At 38.4% G+C, this 26853-nt stretch overlaps 1 protein-coding gene across 3 annotated transcripts in view; it reads left to right on the top strand.

Annotated features, from left to right (window-relative positions):
• Positions 1-21974, top strand: part of LOC118341115 (dystrobrevin beta-like) — a 32844-nt gene extending 10870 nt beyond the window's left edge. For 2 of the 3 annotated variants that reach the window (XM_035679306.1, XM_035679305.1), the window contains 20 exons: positions 1006-1097; positions 1416-1496; positions 2027-2240; positions 2427-2512; positions 3376-3530; positions 3759-3858; positions 4358-4524; positions 6192-6316; positions 7716-7784; positions 9427-9504; positions 10304-10391; positions 10636-10715; positions 11306-11419; positions 14634-14730; positions 14979-14999; positions 15273-15426; positions 16442-16531; positions 16779-16826; positions 18229-18261; positions 19452-21974. In XM_035679306.1, coding sequence (XP_035535199.1) covers positions 1007-1097; positions 1416-1496; positions 2027-2240; positions 2427-2512; positions 3376-3530; positions 3759-3858; positions 4358-4524; positions 6192-6316; positions 7716-7784; positions 9427-9504; positions 10304-10391; positions 10636-10715; positions 11306-11419; positions 14634-14730; positions 14979-14999; positions 15273-15426; positions 16442-16531; positions 16779-16826; positions 18229-18236 — 1866 coding nt within the window. In that variant the 5' untranslated portion in view covers position 1006 and the 3' untranslated portion in view covers positions 18237-18261; positions 19452-21974. The remainder of the gene's footprint in view (positions 1-1005; positions 1098-1415; positions 1497-2026; positions 2241-2426; positions 2513-3375; positions 3531-3758; positions 3859-4357; positions 4525-6191; positions 6317-7715; positions 7785-9426; positions 9505-10303; positions 10392-10635; positions 10716-11305; positions 11420-14633; positions 14731-14978; positions 15000-15272; positions 15427-16441; positions 16532-16778; positions 16827-18228; positions 18262-19451) is intronic. The other variant, XM_035679307.1, reaches the window with a different exon arrangement.
• Positions 21975-26853: the final 4879 nt, after the last annotated feature.

Genomic DNA, 26853 nt, shown 5'->3' with positions numbered 1-26853 from the left:
GTGGGTGTGTGTGAGTGTGTGTGTGTGTTGGGGGTTGGTTTGTCACCACATTTATACAAGGAATGCAAATATTTGTGTATGTGTGTGTGTGTGTTTCAGTTTTGTGGCGTAGTGTAACTGTTACCATGGTGACTGACATCCTCTGGTGTTTTCTGTGTCACCTGACAGAAGTGGTTGACAGCTGTTCTTTCTTTCTTTCTTTCTTTCCAGCCCTCTCTCTCCCCCTCTCTCTTCTTCTCTGTACCCTTGTTAAGTTGTCTAAATGGCAGCCCTACAGATCAGATTTCATCAGCTGCTCTCATTAATGTGTTTATTTACCAAGCACTCCAGTCATCCTCTGGTGGCCCTGAATTTGACTCTGAGCCCGCCTTGAGCTTGTGTTTGCGGGTGGGTGTGTCGGTATGCATACAGTAGACCTGTGTGTAAAAATAAAGGTTACAGTTGGACAGTGCCTGCCTGGTTTCTGGTGTCATGTTTTCCGTCCATTTTCTTTAGTTTATATAATTGTAACAGCGTTTTAAAGTTTTAAGTATGTTTTTCAAATGTTGGACAAATCACGCCTGCCAGAAACATTTAAAGAATCGATTGCTGTTGGTCTTTGAAGTTGTTGTCGACCATATTTCCTGCAAAAGACCAAAACGGAAATGTGCTGAGTCAGCGGCAAACAATGCTCACACAAGCACAGTGTACATGGGAAAAAATGAGATGGTCACTGTGGGTGAAAATGAAGTTTAAGCTAATTCTGGTACAAATAGTAATCATTTAGTTACTATTTTACATGAACCATAAAATAAAACAATAGATAGCAACACTGATTTCAAATACACCAGCAGGTCTGATCTCTCTGGAGGTCAATTCAAATGTCCACGCAGCAAGAAACTGAAGAGACTGATCTCAGCAGCACTGAATCATTATTTATTTTAATGTCTTTACAGGCTGAAATCCCCTTACTGGAGGCTAGAAATGTTTGTGCTGAGTTTTCCTGCTGTTTTGTGTTTTGTTCAGGATGGTGATGGAGGAGGGGGGGCAGAGAGACAGAGGGAGAGGGACTCCAGCAACAGCAGGAGCAGAGGGGAGACAGATCTTCATGGAGCTTGGTGAGTCGATCTTTGACCCCCTAATATAAGCCCTGACATGTTTTTAGGAGTGTACCCAGGACAGATTGTCTTATCACACCTTTACCATTTATTTGATAGTTGTTCTGTGCTTTAAAATGAAAGAGCACACACATCTCTGAAATGTTGTTTTTTCACTTGGATTGTGTTCTTGTATCACTCCTTTAATAGCACTCTGAGGACAGGAAGTTAACTGAGCGGTCTGAGATTGATGAGATTGTTACAAGCCCAGAGATTTCTTCTCCATTACGTATGCATAGTGACCCAGCAGAGCTTATGAACTTCTTCTTTTTGTCACAGGGGAGCAGAACTTTGATGCCATTTGTCTCTCTACATATCGAACAGCCTGCAAGCTCCGATTCATACAGAAGAGATGCAACTGTAGGTCAACCCCGGTCTTCTTCAGCATACCAATATTAGTTATTAATGACGTGACAGTTAGAATTTTTGTCTGTTGCAGTTTTAATGACACTTCAAAGTGTTATTACAGAGATTCTTTTCATCAAAGATGTTCTATAAACGTGTATAAAAAATGAGATCAAAATGTCAACAATGTCCCTTTTAATTCAAGTTACTTTCTATTGCTGCTAGTGGAATTATTTCAAAAATACTGTCACTGTGAAAAGAGTGGTGTTTAAATAGTAGCTAAACGGGTCCAAATCATGACATTTTAGTCCAAAATATTTGAACTCTACATATTGTGCTATACACATTCATAGCAACCTCCCTCTGCTGGTTGAAACCCAGTTGAATTACACTATTGGCTGATTTTTCAGGCAGGTGACAAACCTCTACTGACAGACTGTAGCCGTAGCTGGGAGGGAGGGAGCTAGCAGAATTTAGGGGTTTAGTTACTCTTTAAGCTTAAAAACCAATACATGTAAAGATTTAATTTTCTCCTCTCATTCCAGTGCATCTGATCGACATATACAATGTGATTGAGGCGGTGCGGGACGCCGGTCTGAACGCTGTAGAGCTGAACGCCGGCATCTCTGTGACCCGACTGGAGAACTTGGTGTCCTCCCTGTTCAACCAGCTCAGCAAGCGTCTGCCCACCACACACACCGTCAACCCGAGAGAGAGCACCGCCCTGTTAGTCGAATTCTTACTGGCCGCCGTTGACAGGTAACTATAGAGAAATCTGTGGATGTTTAGGAAGAAAATTTGAGTTTTTGGATTCCCACCTTTTGCATTTTCTGTTGTTTAAATGTGAAACACGTGTGATCATTTCACATGTAGTTTTATGTAAAAGTGAGGATGACATATACTGCACTATAATATCATATGTTTTTGTTTGTGTGTTTGTTTCAGTGAGCCTGACAGCCATCTGACAGTGCTCTCTGTGAAGGCGATGTTGGCCATGCTGTGTGGAGGGAAACTGGTAGATAAACTCCGCTGTGAGTACCAGTTGATACCATCACGACTGACATGCAATCCGCTGCAGATCGGTGATCTTGCATTTCCCAGAAGATGGGCTTGAATTTACTGATTTAACCTGTAGGCTTTGGGTGTAAAAACAAACAAAAAATAGTGATAATGATAGAATAACAAGAGGATGCACATTAATCAACATTAATTATAATGTAAATATGCATAAGGTAGCATGATTTCACAGCCGTTCAATTTGTCATCATGTATTTTCTTCTACATACACTATGATCACAGCCTAGGACTTACTTACGCACATTTTTACTGCCATTTATGTCTAATACAGGGTGTCTGTAGGGTCTTAAAAAGTCTAATATTCAATAGATTTTAGGCCTTCAAATGTCTTAAATATGATTTTGATACATACATACTTTTTTTGCCAGTATGGACATGAAATAGATCTTAAACTGCATTCATAATGGTCTTAAAAAGTCTTAGATTTAACCTGTAAGGGTGCCTCAATCTTTCAGTCTGAATGTATGGCGCATGTATGGAGATATACACATGTCACATATTCGCCACCTTGTGGAAACTGTTGGTCAATGCTGCTGTTTGCTATTATGTTAATGTACGCGCTCTTGTATTAATTATGTTGTGCGGACAAGAATGTGTTCACAAAGTCAGATTATGGAGACTCACAAAAAAAAAGCTTCTCCCTACAAAGGTAACCATTAAAATTTAGGTTGAGATTTAGTTTTTGGTTAAAGTCAGAGTTTGGTTAAAGGTTGGGGTGAGGCATGTAGTGTGGATAAGGTTATGGTTGGGATTAATTAGTAAACTGGTGTAATTTAATACAAGCTCTTCTAATTGTGTGTTTTGTGTATGTGTGTAGATGTGTTTTCTCAGGTATCTGACTCAAGCGGCGTGTTGGTTCAATCCAAGTTCGATGGTTTTCTGAGGGAGGCTCTCAAGCTGCCCACCGCTGTACATGAAGGACCGTCCTTTGGCTACACACACACCTTAGCACGCTCATGCTTCCCACAACAGGTACGCTTACACACTTCATCTATCTGTCCTTTATTATATAGATTTATTTCATAGTTTATTGTACACTGGATTTTCTCTATTTTCTTGCTATTTGTAATAACGGTATTAAATTATTTCTTTCTCCGCAAAGGATTTAAGAACTGAATCTGATTCTAATGGTTCATTTTTGTGACTTTTTCTGTGTCCCTGAAGAGTTTTTTTCTTTTGTTATTGTTGTTGTTGTTGTAGAAGAGAGTGATGCTCAACATGTTCCTGGACATTGTAGCTGACTCTCCTCAGTGTCTTGTCTGGCTGCCTCTCATGCACCGCCTGGCCAACGTGGAACATGGTACACACACTCACACACGCACCACAGATATACACACAAACAACAACCGGCCAATTTTTATCGGCTGAAATTTACTTGCACTGAAGGAAAGTAAATTATCAGCAATGCATGTTTTCATAGGCTGCAGTTTTACATATATTGGGCCTTCAATATAATTGGTATTTTTCTATTTTTTAAGAGAATTTTAATTCCCAGTAAACTTTAATGTTCAGAATTAATTTTAAAAATATTTTACAGCAACATATGGTAACATATCGCAGCTGCTTCACACATTTTTATCACACTTCCGATAAAACTAATAAATAATAACACATTTTCAGATCTTCATTATTGTCAGCTATTTATCAATATTGGCCTCAAAAGTAAAGTTTCAGTCTGGCTCCAGTTACATCTGATCTGTTTCTGACCTTCTTCTGTATCAGCAGACCAGTTTGTGTCTCTTGATCAACCTGTAAAACTATCGTTCACAGATTCTGTCTCACGTCTCTCTTTCTCCCAGTCTATCACCCTGTGTCGTGCTCCTACTGTCGTGGCAACGGTATGACAGGCTTCCGCTATCGCTGCCTCCGTTGCCGAGGTTACCAGCTCTGCCAGAACTGCTTCTGGCGTGGTAACGCCAGTGGCTCTCATAGCAACCAGCATCAGATGAAGGAGCACTCATCCTGGGTGAGTCACTCTGTGATTACTCATTCATCACACCAGGGGGCACTCCGTGTGTGTGTGTGTGTGTGTGTGTGTGTTGTGTGTTGTGTGTGTGGGTGTCGTTGTGGTGTGGTGTGTGTGTGTGTGTGTGTGTGTGTGTGTGTTCTTGGACCTCAATATTTGTGAGGACCACTTACATTTTAGACACTTGTAGGGCACTTGAAAAGTAAGACATGACATGGCAATCTGGTTTAAAACAGGTTTTATTATAAAATCATTCACTGAATGCACAACAGATCATCACATTGTGTCCAAAACTTACCTTTGATAAATTGGAGTGGAAGTCAATGATTAAATGTAAGCTTCTATTGGCTAATTAAGATGTATTTATTGCCAAAATCTGAATTTAAGTGTCACAATCCTACGAAATGATATTCCAAAGAAGTTGCACAAGCCTGAACGACAAAGAATGTTTTCAATGAAGAAATTATGTATTAATAGATGGAAACATAGTTGTTGAATTATTCATCACCCAGCCATGGCATAAATTGTCTTATTAATGTTTCAGTTTCAGGGATAAATCTCTTCACTTGTGCAGCTCCTAGCTGTCCAATAGAATCTTCTCATCACAGGAAACTCATCCTAATAATCCTCAGAAGACCTTACATATTTAACCTTACACTTCCAACAGGATTCAGCTTTGGGCTTTATTTTATCCTCTATTTATCTGTTTCACTTCAGCAGTGTAGCACTAATTTTTACTGTTACGAAACACAGTTATATGTGGTATGCTGCATGTTAAAATATAAAATTAGAAACTGAAGCCATCACTGACGATAATGTCTGATCATTAATCTCGTGACTTTAAAGAGTTTTAACTTGATACATGTGTAGTCTTCCACACAAGATAAAATGTGCAATGAGGACTTTGTTTTAAGTTAGATATGAATATAATCACTCGCCAACTGATTGTTTATTAATTTGGATCCCTATTAGTTGTTACCAGCACAACAGCTATTAATAATACATAAGTATTCATGTAAATAAACAAATACAAATAAAAGGTGCTTCAAATAATATATATATTTTATGTATTTTCGTAGCGATTTATCACCCACATGTCCGCAAGGATTTCCTAGAGAGAAAATATTACACTAGCAGTACTGTAGCGGACATGAAAACGAAGAGCAGCTGGCAGGACTCAACAAGCGAGATCGTCTGATACCATCCAACTTAGATCCACAAAAAAGTACCACAAGGTTACAGATTTTATAGGGGGAAGATTAGCTATTTTATCCGTAAAGTTCAGTCGAGTGTGTATCATTTAGGAGGATCTATAGGCAGAAATTAAATGTAATATTCATAGGTATGTTTTCATTAGTGTATAAACGCTTGAAAATGAGAATTGTTGGGTTTTTGTTACATTAGAATGAGCTGTTTTTGATGCAGTGTGTCGCCTTCTGTGGCAGCTGCCGTGTTGAACCACCATATTTCTACAGTAGCCCATAACAGACAAACCAAACACTGACTGTAGATAGGGCTCTTTGCATTTGCAAAAAAACGTTGCATCTGAAACTACACCACAAGACGCCACTAAATCCTAAACCCTGGAGCTTTAACATTGACGTAGAAAATGTCAAAAAAGGTTGTATGAATGTTGACTCTACATTTGTGTGTCTGTATGTGTATAGAAGTCATCAGCGACGAAGCTTGGCCGAGCCCTGAGCAGGACTCTGGGCTGTGTGTCATCCAGAGAGCCCTCTCATCCAATTTACCCAGAGGAACCTGAGAGGACCCTCAACCTCGCCAACATAGTGTAAGACCTCACAACACTTTTGACACACAAGAGTTACTTAGGAATGGTCTGTTTAAAGCCAGCATGTTTAACATTTGAATAAGAAAGAAATAGCAAAATGTTGAATTTATAAGGATGCAGCTACAGCCAGTAAATTGTTGGGTACAATCGGGGCCTAATGTCAGATATGTAAGATGAATATAGTCAGATATTTAGAAGTCCACGAGTCTGAGTTTATGAGTTTTCTCAGCATGTGCTACATTTATGTTCCTAGCCATCACAGAAACATTTAGCTGAAGAAAACCTATTGTGCCTCTTTAGAAGATATGCTTGTTGTTCACTCTCAGTCAGTTTACCTAATGATAAAATTATAAAGCAGCTGACTCTAAAAGGGATTAAGGGGTTTTAGTGAAATTCAATGTGCAGTTATTTTGTAATTATCGCTCATGGCCACAGTGGTCGCAAAAGTTACATAGTCTTGCATTTAGTGGCCTTGAAAAGAGCACTGTTATTTCAACAATGTGGATGGAAACAGTGTCACATGATATTTATAAAGTCAAGGTTACAGAAGTAGGGCTTAGCAATCTTTATAACTTGTTTTTTATTACAATTTAATTGGAATCATCAACAAAATGTTGTAAAATTGTAACACAATGTGATGCCATTAATTGCTATTCCTCTGAAAAACTATGCACAATAGTACAGAATGATTGCCCATGGAAGTACACATAATGTTAATGCCACATAAAACACTACTTAGTGTCCAGTCAGGTAGTTGAAGGGAATGTTAACACTGAAAACAGTTACTTGCATCGCAGAACGAGAAACATTTACCACCAAGTAGCAGACTAAAATAACATTTTGGTCCGTTGTCACTGGTACAGTTACATGTACACACAAAGTTCAGATAACAGGAGACCTCTAAAGTCCCACCTCTATATCCAACCTCTGTGGTTGCTCCACCCCTTGTGGTGGATCCACACTGTTTGATTTTCCCAACCATGACAGACTGGGTCATTACAGACCTCCAAGCACTGGGCACATATTCAGGCCAGCACACAGAGACAGCACTTAGCACAGCTGTGAGTATGTTTATAATGATGCTGCATCAGGTTTATTCCTCTCAAACATGCCTTTTGCTGAATGTCTGTCCTTTTCCCTTTGGCTTGCATTCGCTCTCTTTCTCTCCCTCTGCTGATCTTTGCCCTGCCTGTGTTTGCTCAGACTAGTACGATTCACTGTTGCATGATTGCACTCAAAAGCATGTGAGAGTGTGTTAGTATGTGAGTGTGAGTGAAAGAATGTGTGTTTTCTGATAGGCAGGCCCTGTATTTTAATGTTGTTATCCGTACTCTTTTCCTCTATCCTTTTCACTGTTGATAATGTTGGTCTGAAACATTGTGCGTTTGTGTTTGTGCAGACCCTCTCGTCCTATTGGGAACACCAGTCAGACCATGTTGTCCTCATCAGCGGCCGAGTCCTCCAAGAGGTAAAGACTGAAATAAAGAGTAGAAATTCCAGCTATAGGTAGTTTCTAGAGTATTTGTAACCTTTGCTTTGTCTGTAGATGTTTAACAGATTATATATACCCTAATCAAACCTGTTGAAACCTTGTTGTTAAATAAGTCGGTGAAATTGATTTATGGAATATATGTTTTAAAATGATGCAAAAATGCCTGAATCATAAAATGTTCTCTATCAAATTTGATCCAGTTTCACCAAAATCAGTGATATAGTTGGTGGTGTGTGACTACTGCGTGCAAAAGTTACATAGTTCAATAAAATGTGTAGAGGAAGCAGAGTGGGAATAACAGAACACCCTATTACAAGTCAGTGTAGCATCAAAATTAATCTGCAACATTTTTCCAGCTACATTTACCAAACATTCCCGAGTTTTAGCTCTTAAATTGATGTGATAGTAAATTGAATATTTGGTCATTTTCCTGATAAAACAAGACATTTGAAGTTGGACTATAGAATAGTATGTTTTCTGTGCTGGCTGAGAGAGCATGCTGCAGCCAACATGTGCAGTTGGGTAACCAATTAAAGGAAAAACCTCAATAAATGAGTGGAGAAACAGAATGAATGTAGATCCTTCCACACAAGTGTCCTGCATGAGACAATTAAAGAATTAACATCCAATCATGCTCTGTGGCATATATAATAATGCTGAGTAGGCCCAGTTGATTCTGATTTTGTCAGAGGGATATTATAGTAGGGTTGCAGTGAATAAACCCATCATTACACAGATGAATGCACATTTGAGACTTCAGTGGTGCAAAAATCGTAGGCACTGGTCTACAGAGATGTGGAAAAAGTGTTGGTAAGATGAGTCATGCTTCACCATATTCACGCCAGGTGGGCAAGTGCATGTGTGGTGTACACCAAGAGAAAGATACAGGCCTGGATGCTTGACCTTGCCCACTACAGTGAGTGGCTCTCTTATGCTGTGGGGGGTATTTGCTGGATCCACTTGTCCCCTTAGAGGGAAGCGTCAATGCAAATCAATACGAAGTTGTTCTGAGTGATCACTTTTATCCTATGGTGAAACATTTCTATCCTGATGGTAGTGGTCTCATCAAGTTCCATCTCTTGTCTTTTATTTAAGGTGTTTTGAGCTCTCTCGGGTCACGGTACTTTTCACCTTATTTTGATATTATGTGGTCCAAACAATTTAGGATTAATCAAAAAAAACAGTTTGCACATGAATCGATGATGAAAATAATTATTGGTTGCAGCCCAAAACTGAACAGAGAATTAAACAGATGACATTTGAAAAGGAAAATAAAATACATCTTCAGCATAAATCTGTTGATCTACATTAGGTGTTTGTCTGGATGTCTACGATACCTTTTACCTCATCATATCATGTAATAATGATGGAAATAAGTCCAGGATTTTATTGTTCCATTACTGACAATGGTGATGATGTTTTACAAATACAGTACTTGTATTACCAGATCAATTACACATCATTTCCACTGTATGCAGACAGTGTAACAGCAATGCAATGTGCCTTTAAAAGCATAATAAATGAAATAATGTGATATATAATTAATGAGAATATGAATAACCCTAACCCTAACCCAACATATATCTGTTTATGTCCTGTCTGTTTTTCTGTCACACAGTTTGGCAACTGCTCAGCGAATGAACGAGGAACACGCTCTGATTGCTGCGTATGTGAATCGCCTCCAGAGCAGCCCATGGTGAGAGAGGTGACACAGCAGGGGGCGGTTACATAAGGGAATCAGGGAGGGTGTAAAGAGGAGAGCATGGTGCAGCAGTACAGTCACTACTTAACTTAGTCACAGTGTATCCAGATCTTGTAGTTTATCTCATGACAGTGAATCGCAAAGAGCACGTAAAAAACAAATCTATGTGTAAATCATGTGTATACATGATAAACTCAACTCTCCAAGCTGTTTGTTTGCAGGTTGTGCTGTTGACTGTTTCTCTGTTAGGCCAGTGATTTAAAAATGTACATGGTCAGTGTTATAAAAAACATCTCACCAAACCAAAGTTTGAATTTTACTGTTTTCTGAAGGAAATATTTGCCCCCGTAATCCGATTTTATGGTAATTTTGTTTCTTTTTGTTGGTAGTTGCACTGAAAAAGTAGATTTATATTGCATGTTTACAAATACACATTTTTACATTACTGCTGCAAACCGGCAGCTGACCTAACAGAACATCAATTTTCCCCTAGCAATACATATTTCACTTATTGGTTGCTTTACTCTTGTTACAGTAGTTTATGTGGGGTTAGCACGATCCTCTACGTATGGGTGCATAGTGGCAAGATTTTCTACAGGCACTAAAAACTCCTATTTGTCACTGTCAGCTGCCCACAGCCAGGGGACATTTGACACATTCATACTGTATGTGAATATTTAACAACTCAAGTATAACAGAGGAACAATAACAGGTTTAAAAAGCCCTGTAAATGATCATTAGTTCATGTTGCTCTCAGTAAGTTGCTGATTTCCCTGCTCTCTGTGTGTCACAGTAGTGTGGACAGTCCCAGCAGACAAGATGAAGAGCACAAACTGATCGCCCGCTACACCTCCAGACTGGCAGAGACTGAAGGCACAGGAGTGAGTCAATACCACCTTGTTTTTTTCACATACAGCAAACAGTAAACTGCTAATACATAAATACACAATCATCTTCTGTGTGACATGTAAACAGAGGTCTGACACATAATTGTGTGTGGTCGCTCTGCGATCTTAAAGCCACAGCTCTAAACTGAGATCTTCTTTTGGGTTGTTAAATGAGAAATGATGAACCCACAGTCAGCGTAAAACCAAACAAGCTCAAGTCATTTTGTGTGTCTTTCAGGTGATACCTAACCGGAGCATCAACTTTGATGTGAACAAACAGAAGAGGGAGCTCATTGCTCAGCTGGAGTGCAAAAACAGGTAGAAATGTGTAAATACTAAATAGTGGATGAGTTATTCATTTAAATTCATTTTCTTTTAGTTTGACTCATACTCTTGTAAGTCTGTATGTAGATGTGCAAAGAGAGGCACTACTGAAGTAGGATTACAGGTGTCTCTTCCTGGTTGTTACGCTGGTGTCCCTGCCCAGTTTTACAGATTTAGAGAACTTTTATCTTATTTTGAAAGATGTACTTATCAGTGTTTACAGAATTAAACCGTTTGACACAATATGAAAAGCTGTTATGTTCTCTGAAAAATAAATGTTGGTCAATAACTGTTGCCTTACTTATTACTATTTAGCACAGTTGACATGTTTTTTTTTCTTTTTACTGAAAGAAGGCTGTGTCCCTTCACAATAAAGGTCCATATACATATTTCTGTGCCAATCTACAATATGCGTATGTCTGAGTTTGTGTTTTTCCAGATTTAAAGCATATTCTCTAAATCCAACATGTACTTTCCTCCCAAAAAAATATAAGCATGTGTGATTGTTGTTCTCTTTTCGCAGTCTGTTCAGTCATGTTATGCTCCCCCAGCCTCAGCTGACAAGTGTGTTTTTCATTTCCCAGAGAGATCTTGGCAGAGATCAAGCGTCTTCGTGCAGAGCATGACGCAGCGTGCCATGCCAGCCCGGAGAAGGGCAGCACCAACCCAACTTTGCTGGCTGAGCTTCGTCTGCTCAGGTAAACAAAGACTCTGACCCGTAGACCGTACTGCCCAGCTGGGTCTCCTGCTACACATGTATACACGTATATAAATAACGATTAGGTTTTTACTACAACGTTGTGAATCGTACCTACCGAAAGTATGCCCAAATATAATTTTCAAAAGCAAAAACAAAAAGTTTGCCAGCCCTTAGCCCGCATGTGCCACAGTGTCAGAATTGGCGGGAAATCTGCCGTGTTGTTTTGCAGCACAGAGGGAGAGTGCTTTATGGCAGATGGCAATAACAGATGGTGGAATTTGTGAAAAGCCGATCTAAAAATCACTTGTTTATGTTTTTTCCGGTAAAACCAAAAACTCCAAGGAAGAGGGGGGAGACTTGATATAAAACAATTCTGCACATGAGGGAGCTGCAGTAATGATGATGATCACAGTACAGCTGTTTTTTTTGTTTTTTTTACACGCTACATAGCTTCCCCTGACTGTAGCGCTCTTCGCTGCAAAAACAATATTGTTTTAAAGAGTTACAGCAGTGGTTTCTGCTATGCTCCGGTATAGAGACATATGAAAAATTAACATCATACGGGAAGTTAAAACTGTCATCCTGTGTATTTCCCAGCACTATTTCAGTCATGCTGGTAGTGACAGTGTGCCTTGCTGGCCACTCGGGGGCGCTAAAGTCAAAGATTTTCATTTAAAGGCATAATGAGTAGGATTTTTCGGTTGCAATTAAAAGTTAGCCCCTCCACCACGACTCAGCGAGCGCAGGAGAGAGAACGAGAGCAGTGGTGGTCAAGCGAGCTAGAGAGTAAATGAAGAGAGGGAGCAGCGAAAACAAAGCAATGAATCTGAGAAATAAAACATTCTTTTCTGTTTTTTTTTCACTGCGGTTACGTTTTAAACCACAAATAAACATGGCCACACTTCACACTGCATTGTGTGAATGCAGCCGGAGCCAGCAGGAGGTTTTTATTGTGCGATGCCCAAATGTTGATGCCCAGAAAAGTCCAGAACGCAGCCAATAATAAGGAATAAAATAAAATACAGGAAGAGGGCAGGGTCTCTGCATATACCACACTACAACTGAGAAGTGACATTGAGAGGGATTATTTTTGTATTCTATACTTTGTTTAAGTTGTTCAAATCACACTATGTACTGTTCTAGTTCTTTGTAAATGGTTTTGACTAGAATAATCAAAATACACTAAGATGAATGCAGCGTTTTTACTGAAAGCTCTCTCATTATCTGATTTGGGACTAGATTATAACTGTGTAGTGAAAATTGAAACAACCTAATGACACACATTAGCTAATAGCCATAATTAAAGGTAAACACGCTCTAATTGATGGTAACTTGTTAAGTGCAACAAGTTATTACCCTGAAATGACCAACACTCCCCTCCTTCTACACACCTCAACAGCAGACACTATAACTATTCATCTGATATCATTATTAGTAATATTGCTTTCTGGAATCGTCCACTTCTCAGATATATGTATATCTCGGTCATTTCCTCTTTTTAGATCTTCTTTAAGGATTTCTTTCAGCACAGATTCGGGACAAGACATCATCATTGAAGAATACCTCTAGTAAAATATGTTGTTAAAGTGGTTAAAGCTTTCTGTCACTGTTGAAGCTTTACTTTTGGATCATAATGACTCAGATCTGGAATTGCTGTATGACTCAGTTGTACTTGTTTATTTGCTCATTCATCCTACCAAGTGAGGAAGCCAAGAGGGAAAGAAAAGAGCCATGTTCCCGCTTTAATGTCCAATCCAGACCACATACTGTTTGGAAAAAAATATTGTAAACACCCCTATATGTTTGTTACTCTGTTATGTTGGTAGTTACAGTACATGTCTAAATCTTGTCTTCTTTTTGCTGCCAAATCACTATAAATACCAAGAGTTTATCATTTGTGCTTCTCAAATACTTTTAAAGCCTTGGTGGTCTGCGTGATGAACACCCCTGCTGCTTCTGTCATCTGACAACCAGTATACATCAGTCGTGATTGTGTTTTCAAGGTTTAAAAGTTTTGTGGTGTGTCTAGGATGTTCATGACGCTCCAGTCAGCTCGCTCTTTCACATCTCATCTCCACCGAGTCTCTTTTTACAAACAACTCTGACCTTGACTTTTGATGTCCAACCATCCATGTTTCCATCTGATTTCTCTGTGATTTTCTCTGGCAATGCTCACGCCTGGGAGCAATGAGCCCTTGGGAAGTGTTTCAGGGAGGATCTTGAGCTCAAAAGCATATTTGAGTAACATCTTATTTGGCTAACCAGGGGACAATTAGGGCTGCACAATGTGGTAAAAACATCATATTGGGATTATATTGACTGATATTTCAATACACAATTAGTGATCATTAATAATTATTTCTGCATCACTGAAAGAAACTATTAATATCTTCATTATGAGATTTGTTTTGTAGTCTGTATCAAACAAACATTGTTTTCCTCAGCACTACAGTATTTCATCATGATGCTGTCTTGTCGCACATTTTAACTTTACATAGTGCTTCTGTGACTTGCCCGTTGCACTTATTGCGATTTTGATAATATTTGATTAATTATAAGATAAGATAAGATATTATTATTGATGCCACAGTGGGGAAATTCACTCGCATAACAGCAGCTCCAGATATCAACACAACGATAAGAAAATCAGATTAAACAAAAAAATGTCAAATCAGAAACAATACAGGAATCTTAATGAATACACAGCTTTTTTATGTAGAGATTGATTGAAATAGTCGCCCTATTTGATTACGTTGACTCCTCAATCCAGACAGACTTTAGTTTTTTTAGCTTCGCCCAAGGTAACTTTACATTTATGCCTTTCACAGGTAAAAAAACTATTTCCAGATTATTGATTTTGGCTAATGGAGATCAATGCTGCTGCTGTTGCTGCTTTTGTCGTATGTGGTTTAGTACAAATGAATGTGTATTAAATCAAATCTGGAGATGTATGACACAACAGAAGTGTAAATGGGGCCTCTACTGCAGCGATGCTGGTCTGGTGAGGCTTGGTACAGACTGTGGCAGCAATTATCCTTGAAAGGACAATAAAGAGTCGTATCTATCTTTTAGCTTTCTGTCCTGTTGTCTGTCTGTATACCTGTAACTTTTTTTTAACTGTGTCTTTTGCCTTCTGTGAGTCCTTGGGTTATTTTATTGCTTCCTCCTGACACTCTTACATGACAGTAATGGAGGGTTGGTGTGTGTTGCAGACAAAGGAAAGATGAGCTGGAGCAGAGGATGTCGTCTCTGCAAGAGAGCAGGAGGGAGCTAATGGTACAGCTAGAGGGACTGATGAAGCTGCTGAAGGTGACACACACACACACACAGACTGCCTATTGTTTTCAGCATGGTGTATTATCACACACTAGAGGGCAAAGTTTCCCTTTTTCTTCACACCTCCCTGTATCTGTCCTTGCAGTAACAAGCCTCACTTTTCCCTCTGCTATTTCCTCCTTCATAATTTCACCTTTTCTAGCTCTGACTGTATCTGACCTCTTATTTTCCATCCTTTTCTTCCCCATTTGTTTCCGACTGCCCATGTTGTGGCCCTGTAGGATGAGGAACAGCGACAGGCAGTAAGTTTATCCCCCTTACGTTGGACTCAGAGTGGTGTAAATGTGAAATTGACTTTAAATGTCAAAATAAGTCAACTTTACAAGCAATGAGGAAGCTGCTTCATTTTCCCAATTGGGACCGAAATAATGGCTTGGCTTTTTCCAGCAGTTACCAGAACATTTACTACATTGAGGAGATGATGTCAGCTGCAACAAAAATAACAAGTTAGATTTTTCTGAAAGTTATAAGTGCTGATGGTGACGTGTAACAACCCTTATAAATCCATCTCTCAGGCACAGGCAGCTGGTTCTTCTCACGCCTCTCCTTCTCGACCGAGCCCATCAACGGTCCGCTCTGTAGGTGCTGCGTCTCCCCAGGCTCACATGTACCCTCCTCAAGATTCACTGGCTGGGGTGGGTGGTGATGTACAAGAAGCATTCGCCCAAGGTAAGTGAGGTACTAAGTAGTTGAAAAAGTAGTATTTTCTTTTTTTGTCTTGCACACAAAGTAACATACAGATCTGATGGCTTTGGTTTAGTAATAGCTTTGAGAAAAAGTACAATAAGTGAGTGGCAGTGCCATCATTTGTCCCTTTTTCCTCTTTTTGAGACACACAGGAAAGATGTTTCTGTGTTTACATGTTGGACCACTACATTTCTGAACAGCACAACAATTCCCCTGTTAAGACTTTTGTATGGGACATCACATGAGTTGGAAAACGTTTCGGCTCTAACCCTTAAAAAATATTGATATTTTAATGATCACTTGTAAAAATGAGTTGCTGTGTGTGTGTTGTGTTTGTCACATGTATTTATTGAATCTCTGCTCAGCTACAGACACAATAGTTTCCAGTCAGTGTTTCAGATTAGTCTTAGTTCATGGTGCACTTTGAAAACCTTCAGCCTGTAATATAAACTACTTGACATAAACAAATAGTTCAAGAAGTAGCCCATTTGTTAAGGAAAATGCTGTGTCACAATGAAGTATTGTTAGATAAGAACACATTCACAACATTATCAGAAAATTGGTGTGAAACATTAGGTCAGATCCAGTCGAATTTGATTCATACAGCCCAGAATCACACATTTGCCTCAGAGGGCTTAAAATATGGTAAAATGTCTTTGCTCCAGCTGCTGTAAGCTTTACAGTATGTGTGTTTAATGAATTCTGCTCTGCTTTAGGTATAATCTTAAGAAAAAGGTGTCATGTATTTAAGGAGGCAAATCCATTTAAAAAGCTTTTTAAAAATTGAAATTCACATTATATCATATGCACATTAGGGGGTTTTATGATTTAGTTGTAATTGGTTCCACAGTGAGACAGTATGAAAGTGTCATTCAGATCTCATAAAATTAATGATTATGTATCACAATATTAACATTTTAGAGTCAGTAGTCTAATGTTTTTACTGTTAAACTGGGTGATCATTGGGGTTTTTTTTTGTCACATCTCTCCTTCTCAGGCCCAAGAAGAAACTTGAGGAATGACCTTCTGGTAGCAGCTGACTCCATCACCAACACTGTGTCCTCACTGGTCAAAGAGCTGCACTCTGGTAAGCGCACACACACACACACTTCCATAGTATCCTGCAGATGCTCTTTTGACGTCTTTGTACTGTAACTTCCAAAAATTAATTTTTTTACAAATAAAAACAAACATTACGTTAGTTATTCCTGTATATATGTGTATATATATTATAGTTTTCTACATGAAACCTAATAATAAATCCTTAGAAAGTAATGAAATGAATCCAACACATGTTCATATTTGCCTTTTTACCGTCTTTTTTTTCTTACTAGATGATGTTCGGGAGGAAGAGGAGAGATTGCTGAACGGGAAGGGCAGAGGTAAATTAATCTCCTTAGTAACCACTAAATTATCATCCTCTCTTTATAAAAATATATAATGTATAAAACACTAACATGATCATTATATAATATATCATAATAATTCTAGAGATTTATTTCAGTATTTCTGAATTATTGTAACACTATAGAGTCTAAAGAGGTAGGTTCTAGTAATCAGTGGCTTAAATCATGCAAAACTAACAATACACATGACTTGACTCCATGCTTCCTTTTAAAGGGTTTCTCTGACATTTTAAAAGAACTGGTGAGCTTTTCATAACTGAAATCAACTTCTAATCTATTTTGCATGTCCATGTGCACCCATTATTCATGGAAATTATATTTGATAATGAAAGCACCAAAATTCGATCTCATGACATTAAAAAGTTCTTCTGTCCACACATCAGCTGAGTTGATCTTGTCGTTCAGCTCTTTAGGACATGAATGAACGTCAGGCCTTCTGATTTTTATTATTTTAAAGCCAGCACTGTGAACAGGCCGGAGTAAAACTATTAAAAGATAGAGGTGGAAGAAGTATTTAGATCCTTTACTAAAGTAAAAGTACCAAAATTACAACTAGCTCTCCTAGCCCCATATACCGGAGTCCTTGCTTCAGCAGCCACTGGTTCAACTCCAACCTGTGACTTTCGCTATCCATTAAAAGTAATAAATAAATAACTCCAACCTGAGCAGGTCTAATCAGCCTCATAACTGAAAACACTTGTGTGGGTCTGTGTCAGTGGTAATGCATCATATTTTATAAGCTGATTGTATGTTTTATTTGTAAAATGACTTACTTAATTACTACTAACTATAGTTGTCAGATAAAGGCACTGTAGTATAATGTACAAACAAAAGTCAAGTTATTTGCTAAGACTTTGAATCCACTTGCACTTTAGCGCTCTTCCTGCATTTCTTTCCGCGTGCACAGTCTATACGACTCCACTTATTCTCCAGGTGCTCTCGTCTGTACTGCAGCAAGCTTCATTAACATGCCATCTCATTAGCCATGCTTTATGGAGCCCCTCCTCTTTACAAGAGGACCGCTTGCAGAGAAACTGCTTCCCGGTCTGCTCCCCGGGCTCAGACTAAACCCTTATTAGAATACTAACCCAGCTACCCCCGACCAGACAGACAGACAGGAGGCCAGGGTTCAGCCCCCGGTTTAACACAGTTAAGTCTTAAAGTTTAAAGATAAAATACTGTGTTACACTGTCCACAATGGAGCTTTTTTCCTGTCAATTTGTGTAGCACCTGCCAAGTATAGTCATGTTTTATGTTTCTATGCTAAGGACTGGTCTGGTTCTTATTACGGTTTCTGGCAGAAACCTGTCGCACTTGATTTAGCTTCAGACTTTACTGTCCTCTGCTAACTGCTAACAAACCTTGGTTCTTTTTTCAGCAGGTTAAAATGACTGCAGGACAAACAAAAACAGTAAGTCAATACCCTTTTTTAATCACATGATAATAAAAACTAGAACAAAGACATTACTATATTTAGTTTGTTTCAGTTTTAGCACACTGTACAATTAAAGGATGCTACAATGGTGAAACTATTGCTTACCTTTTGTATTATTTAATTATAAATCAGTAAGCAAATGTATTTGTTGGAAACACTTCTTTTGTTTCTTTTGAACAAAAAAGGCTGCACTCATGTTTTAATAAAATTTGAATGATTTGATGACTCTCTGTTTATGTTTATGTGTTATGTGTTTGAAATTGTTTGCACAGTCCTGCAAACAGTCTGTTTTTGGTTCCTACTGAGCAGCTTTTGAAACACAAACTAAGGGACAGAAAAAACTAAGAAGTAGTTAGTTCCTGAAATTGAAATTCAAAATTAGAATCACAAAATTACCACATGGAAACTTCTTATTTTGTCTTTTTTATTTAAACTGAAAGCATATGTTTCTTTATTAGAAGGTATAATTATTTTTGTAATCAGAATCACAACAAACTTAATTTCAAAGTAGTATTTAATCAACTTTGAAATGATGTGATGGTGTTTACCTGTTGAAAACTGAAATAGATTTTTGGAAATATGCTTATTTGCTTTTCCTCCCAGGAGTTAGAGGAGATGATTGCTATCATTTTTACATCTGTAAGGTAAATATGAAGCCACTGCCAGCAGCCAGTTAGCTTATCTTAGTATAAAATCTGGAAAGTGGGAGAAACGACTCACCTGGCACTGTCCAAATAAAAAAATATTTAAAATATGTATATTATATAACACGTAATATCTAATTTGGTTAATTTGTGCAAAAAGCCAAGCACGTGTTTTTCAGGAGGTTATGAGACGGACTATTTATTTTCTGGGGCAATAACTCCATATATTGTTGTTTTCATTAGGTTTAGAAATAAGCAAATAAGATATAATGTGTTCATAAATTAGATTTAGATGTGCTGATAGGCAGAGACAGGCTAGCACTTTCCTTCTGTTTCCAGTCTTACGATATGAGAAGATAAGCTTACTGGCTGCAGCTTCATATTTAGCCTACAGACACAGGAGCAGATCAACCTTCTCATCGAACTCTCGACAAAGAAAGTCGAAGTATTCCTTTAACGCCATGTGACAGAATATGAAAGAAAATGAACTGTTGTCTGACTGTTTGGTCACTCTCTCCTCAGGCAGAGTGATGTTTCATCACGGCCAAAGAAGACTGACCTTGATGGGATTAAAATATATCTTCTCATATTCATCGTTAGCCAACGGGGATTAGAGCTCCACTGCCAATCAACCAACAATCACGATGCTGGACACCAAATGACCGCTGGGTCCCTACTGATGTATAGCTGTGATTCTGTGTGTGTGTCTTGTCACTGTGGTTTTACTTTTGTTTTGATTTGATCATGCATAGCTTAACGAGGAATCCGAAACCTACTGATTTGTACTGTAGCGCGTGTGCGTGTGTGTGTGCTCTGCATTTTCAAGGGTTCGAGAGGGTCGAGTAAGTGAGAGGGACGCCGTGAAGAGACAGAAAGATGCATTTAGGATATTTGTGAAGGATAAAAGTGCAGGAGAGTTTCAGGATGGAGATACGGGATGTAACCACATCGGAGAGAGAGAGAAAGAGGAGGAAAAACAAAGGAAAGTTAAAAAGACGAGAAGCGAGTTGTAACGTTTAAAGTTTCGGCACTGTGTGCTTACTATTTATTGCTTTGATTTGATTTGATTTTTTCCATTTATTCATGCAGTTTGAGTGAGTTTGAGTTTGGTGTATGTGAGTGTGGTCAGGCCCTGCTGAGACGATAAGCTTTAATGGGACATTTCCTGCTGTAACAGGCCCGGCCCGGCCCTCCCCTTTCGGCTGTAGCGATGCGGGGTGGAAGCCCCAGTCCTGGTCCTGGTGTCTGAAACTTGGATGAGATTAGTGCCATGGGTGCTGGTGTGATAGCAGCTCAGGTTGTCCAGGCCTCTCTGTGTATCTCGGTACTGCAGTGGGACTCCAGTCAAAGAGGAGATATCTGATTACTGTGTGTGTGTGTGTGTGTGTGTGTGTGTTTGAGGGGGAGAATATAAAACCATTTGCTTTCAACAGGGTCAGTGAAGCAACAGAGTAGCAAAGTGGGTGGAGAAGTGGGCTCTGGAGGTATTTATCTGTCTTTTAAAGGGTCAGTTTACCCAAATTACAAAGTGTTTCTCACTTAACTCTGTAGTGAAGTGTTTCCCAACCTGAGTGTCTCAAGATAAATCTGAGTGTCCCAAGATAAATCTGAGGGTCACAAGATGATCGAAGGAACGAGGAAGAAAAAATACACAAAATTATGTTCATTTTCACTCAATTCTCCCTACTTTTTTTGAATTGCTGACAACACATGTTCACATTAATTTTTTGTGTGATCAGTTATTTATTGCATTTTGATATAACAACATACATATCAAGAAATCATGTTTATTTTTCAACAACAGAAGAAAGAAAAAGGGCAGCAATAATTAGTCAGAATGCTTAAGATGCAATCCAAGACACAACTTCAGTTTCAGTAAATGTGCTTGAAGTGCTTCATTTTAAAAAGTCCTGACTCAGACAGTTTGATAATCACTGCTCCAGGGGTACCAAGCCGTGCAGATGGTTTCGGCTTGTCCATGTTTGAGATATCTGTCTCTTTAAGGTATTTTCCCTCCACACATACACAGTTTTTACTGGAGCTTCCTTATATTGCAGAAATACTGTAGTCTCCAGCTCTTGTTTTTTCACTTTGTTCAACTTTTGTCTCCTGAATAATTGAACCACATTATGTTAGGATGTTTATTTCTGCCAGTATTGTCTAAATACTACAATACCCACGAGCCTCTGCAGCTATTACTATGGATCAAAAGTCAGCCAGAGCTGCAAAGCTGAGCTGTAGAAAATATTCAAGAACAAAACAGTCGTTAAAAATTGACGCAGAATTGAACAGAATTTTAACCTCTGTGATTCTTACTGCAGTGCTTCTTGGGAGTTGTAGTTGACTGTTCTCCTTTAAGTTTTTACATACACAGTCTCATAACCGAGGATTTAGCCAGTTTCATGCTAACCCCAAGACTTTAAGGTGCTCCAGCTGCCAGGTACTAATCACACTTTGCTACTCAATGATGCCTTTTAAGCTTTCTGTAAAATGCAGTGCATTGTGGGTGATGATGTTCTCTGTGGGTGTGGAACTACACAAGGCACCCCAAAAACCTTCAGAGTGATACCTGTATGCAAATCGAACATGACCCAAAGTGACTTACTGAGCTTGTGTCAGGTCAGATTGATTTATTTTCATATTTTAATTTCAGTAGATAATATTATCAAAAATATGTTTTTCAACACCTTTTTTTTTTCGGTTTGTGCTCCGAAGACGCTGTTAACTGTATTGTATATTTTTGGATCAGTTTGTTTTGTCTATGAGACATCACCAGCCCTCCATGTTGTTTGACTGACCGCTTGTGACTGAGATCATCTCATTTTCAGTCTGCTGCGCCATTAACTGACCGTATGAGTGTTGGAATAAATGAATGTGTGTCAGTGCGTATGTGTGAAAGGGACAGTGAGAGAAATCACTGACAGGACTGACATGTCCTGACATGAAACTGTAAACACCTTCAGCTCTGAGCCTGCTGGAGCTGACGGCGTGAGTGAAACGTGTTCATCTGTGTTTCATCTGAAATAAATAATATTTAACGTCTGAGCTTCGTCTGTCTCTGTGACTGTTGGTCTTAATCTGGGCAGCAACATAAAAACATGGATGTGATGCATAATTCAATAACTTCTCCATGACTTTCCTCTACCATGTCATAGCTCTTCCATTACTTCAACAGTTCAGTCCCTCCTGGTTTGGTTATGTTCATGTTCCTTAAAAGTCTGCTTTGCGCTACAGTTTGGCCAAACAAAAGTTAATGTAACAAATCTGTCAGAAAGTTGGAAACTAAACTCTGCTGTATTCCTGGAAAGTGACCCATTTATAAAATTCCTTGACTGCTCTCATCTGGAATACAGCTTTTCCCAAATCTCATTATATAGAATAAGAGCACGACTTCGAACACAGTGTTCGATTTAAACGTGATGAAGTTTTGAAACGGAGCCTCTGCCTCACTAAACTGTTTTTAGTCTACAAAATTAAACCATTTTAGGAATGTTGAGACACAAAAATGTCCAGTGGTGGAAAAAGTATTCAGATTCTTTACTTAAGCAGGGAGGATCTAGAGAAATATTCCTGGGGTGGGAAGAGGGTGGCATGGAGACTGGCAGAAAAATCACATATATCCATATTTGCTCGGAAAATCCCCCAAATGAAGATATTTTAACTCAAAGACATTATATTATTATTATTAAAGCATGGACTAGAAATATTTATTCATATCATTTACATTATTGTTGACATTTATCCACTGAACTTGTGGCCATAACAGATCATTAAATTAATTAATGTTTTAACAATTAATTCTTTAATCAATTAATGTGTTTAATTTGACAGCCAAACTCCCTCTAGATCTTCCCCAGTAGCAATGCTACAGTGCTTGTGTGTGTAACACTGATACAGTATATATTATTTATGCAAAAGGATTGTGTAAATAAAATTTTAGTGACAAGAAACTAAATTTACATGAATCTAATACCTATAGTTTATATAAATGTAGTGGAGTAGAAGTATAAAGTGGCATTAAAAGTACCATTCGTACTTAAGTACTTGAGTAAATGCACTTTCACACTGTCATAAGAAATAACACATTCTTACTCTTAATTTAAAAATTTAACTCATAAGCAATAAAAACTTAATTCAGCCGTAAACATTTAGTGACTTTGCTGCTACACTCACCAAATGTATAGAAAGTGTGAAAGACGTCCTCATACAAAATTGCCCCATTCAGAGTGTTAAATAATATACGTATAGCACAAGAATAATTAAATTACGTTTGTTGGAGTTAATCTCAACAACTTTAGATGTTTTAGTCTACAGTGAATCACATTTCAACAACTGATCGTGTGTTTTACATGTAGAACTGTAGCTGTGAAATCAAAGTAGTGAGTGAGAGAAACCTACAATATTTGCCCCCCCGGTGCAGAAGTAACTTAGTAAGTAATAACAGCAGAAAGTGGAAATACTTAGAGAAATATTAACATAGTTACATTATACCACTGTACAACAACATTCAACCATTCGACCAGTGATATCAGTGTGACCGTAGCAGCTCCCCGCAGACTCATCACAGTAATCTGAGCACAGACACTTATTTTTTTACATCTTCCTATGAGCCGGTGTTTTTTGGTCATAACCCAGTTTCTATAAATAAACACCCCCAACATGGACTTCAGATATACACCCAGTTTTTCTCCTGCATGTTTTTAACTTTTCTCCCTGATTTAGTGTCCTCATTAGTATGGATGAGCAGTTCTCACTTTTCCCATGAGCTTCCCTCAGAGGTCATGACTCTGTGTGTGTGTGTGTGTGTTGTATATCTGAGTTTGTGAGAGTGTGTATGCGAGGTGGGGGTGTAAACTATAGACTGAATAAAGCTCATGAGGTCGTCTGTTGTTAGTGACCTCACTGACTGCTATAAATAACCCCCTCCCCAACCCAACACCTCCTATACTTATACTCACAACACCCAGTGCAGTTATGACCCTGTTTAGTGTGGATCTAAACACTTTCTTCTCCTCGGAGGTCAATCTGAGTTTAACCTCCTCTTCTGGAGCACCAACTGGAGAAAATCTACTAGTTATAATGAATAAATATAATAATAATAAGATCATTTAAAGTCCATTTGAGGCTTGAAGTAATGCTTAAGCCTGAATCAATTTATAGATGAGTCATATTAAGAAAAAAAATCTAAATATTTGCTGGTTCAAGCTTATTTTCTTCCTTTCTCTGTTTGATGTTGGATATTTTTTAATTTTGGAGTGTTGGTCAGACAAAACAAGAAAGTTTTGAGTTGTGTTGAATTAGTACTGAAAAAGTAATGAGATATAAGAACAAGTTTGAGTAGATAAATAGATCCTTTATTGTCCTATCCAGGAAATGGGTTGCCACAATCTGTACACAGTCTCATACATACACAAACACAACATTAACACAACATAGACATCCAAAAACAGCACAATTGTTCTTCCCAATCATTTTAAGCTAAATCCAAACAAAGTTTAAAGTTAAAACATTGCTACAAAACAAAAAGCAATCAATGAGAATTAGACCAATTAAATAGGATAATTTCCATCAAAAGAAAGCCGTTATTATATCAGAATTAATGATCGTCTGCTTTAGATTTTTATACAGAGTGTTCTGCATAGACTAAATAATAATACCGGTTTAATATGCCATTAATGGAAAGTTAAACTATTTCTGCAGGCTGCTTTCCAACATGGCCACCGGTGACATAGCATACAGTTACATTAGAACAACCAAACCTTAAATTTAAAAGGTATTCGCTCTCTTTACTCTCTTTGTACTGCGATGGAGGAGGGTTAAAGCTCTCCTGTGTAACTGTGCACACACAGCTGGAATCACAGCTCCTTACGGTTAATGCAGCAAAATGCAGAGTAGATAAAAGAACAGTTGTAACAAAGGTATGAATGGAAAAAGAGTAGATTACTGGGACAAAAAATATTTCAATAAAGAGTACAGTATCAAAAAGGAACATGAAAGCTAGCTATTTAACTAATTTGTGTTACTTTTAATAAGTTACTACCCACCTACCCACCCTATTTTCCACTGTTTTATGACATTTTATGGACAAAACATTTAAAAGGTTGATTAAATGAACATATTTATTGTTAGTTGTAGCTCTACCAATAATGACTTCACTATTTTCATCCATCTTTAGGTCTCCAGATGTTGGTAAACAAAGACCACTAGGAGTTACTTTGTAAATTGCTCTTTAAAAATGTATCTGCCTTATTCGCTCTTACTACATTTTCTGCTTTTCCAAGCTTTCCAACAGTACTGCGTCCACAGCAGTTAGACAGCAGGTTTCAACTTGTCGCAGCAAACTTCACCTGTCGAGGGGCTGGAGGAGAAACAGGAGTTTAGATCAGAAGAAACAAACCCGCCAAACAAGAAAATGGGTAAATGAGTTCACAGTTCAGTTGTGTTGTAGGTGGAGACAGGTGGCCTAGAGAAAACACTATCAACAATAGCTGTTTGTAAAACTCTAACTGAAGGAAACTTAACTTTTACAGAGGTTTTCCCAACCGGGTGGATCAGGATGAAGAAGATAGGAAGGAAGAAGTGTCTTTGCTACACAAACTCTCTCACTTATTTCTTATTTTTCTCAAATTTAGCTTCCTGTATTATGAAGTTTCAAGGCCTCTAAAAACTGTTGAAACTCAGACATTTGCAGCCTGCGACGAGGAGAGCAGATATTGATAGATTCTTAGGCAGTAACATCCGTTACTTGTGCAACAAGTAAAACTGACTTTAAAGTTTGGTTCATGTCCAACAGTAACTGAAGTGCTGCTAGCGTCTGAAGCCTAGACTTGACCCGGACCTGTAAAACAAAAATATGACAGTTTGCCTTCAGGGCTGTAACACGCTGACATTAATCAAACATACTGTATATTGTTACAGGAAGCTCGTGTTACCCCCTTTTTTAATGATTCTGAGAGTAATCTGGGTCACAAATGAGCAGCTGGGCCTCTACAAAGCCCCCTGTGTACAGTACACCTGGGTTACCACAAGGCCCCAGGTGTACTGTATGGTGAGTCAGACCAGTGTCCATAAGGATTAACCTTTATTTTATAAACAATAATGCAGTCTGCAAGGAACAGATGCTGTAAAAAGCAAGAAGTTTTAACATTAAAACACATTTTTATTGAACATACTTGTGGGTATTGTGTAATCCTCTAATACCAATCTAATCTAATATCTGTCTACTGTAATAATAATAATAATAATAAGTAGTAGTAACGCTCCTCTAACAGCAACAACCTGCTAAATCAACCTGAAATATTCGTATTAATTTGTTTAATTTTAGGAATATATCAGTGTAACAACACAATAACAGCTGAAATTTCTTAAAAGTAGATTTCTATCTTTGATCCCTCTGCGTGTATCTCTGCACATTCATGAAGAACCTTCACGTCCGGATTAATCCTGTATTTGTATTATTCCCCCCGAGGCATTCTGTCACCAATTAGTTGGTGCCAGCTTAATTACCTGTAAGCACAAAATGCATTTCAGAATAAGATAAACAGAAAGAATAAAGGCTTTTAAACTTGTATTTCTGGTCTCTTCTACAAGGTAAAAATGCTTCAGTATATGTTGTATAGTACATTATGTATCACATACATAGAACCTGGTTGCCTCGGGCCCCCTGAGGTCCTGAGTGGAGTCTACAGGTAGATTTAATGACATTAAGACATGAAATACTCACACACTCTCTCCCCGTCAGGCTCCGGAGGCAGTCCAAATGATTTTCTCTGGCCGTCTGTGTGAGCTCATCTTGCTGTGAGACCGGTGTTTTGGCTGGCGGACAGATCAGATCAGACTCAGGTTTGTTTCCGCAGTAAAGACGTCAGGAGACGCTTTGACTCGCTGTATTTATTCCCTCCGTGGCAGTAAAACACATCAGAAA

This window comes from Morone saxatilis, unplaced genomic scaffold (assembly GCF_004916995.1).
Source record: "Morone saxatilis isolate NCDOM2014 unplaced genomic scaffold, NCSU_SB_2.0 Contig7, whole genome shotgun sequence".
In the NCBI taxonomy this organism is placed as follows: Eukaryota; Metazoa; Chordata; class Actinopteri; family Moronidae; genus Morone; species Morone saxatilis.
The sequence above is the reverse complement of the archived record's forward strand: the minus strand, read 5'-3'. Positions and strand labels throughout refer to the sequence as shown.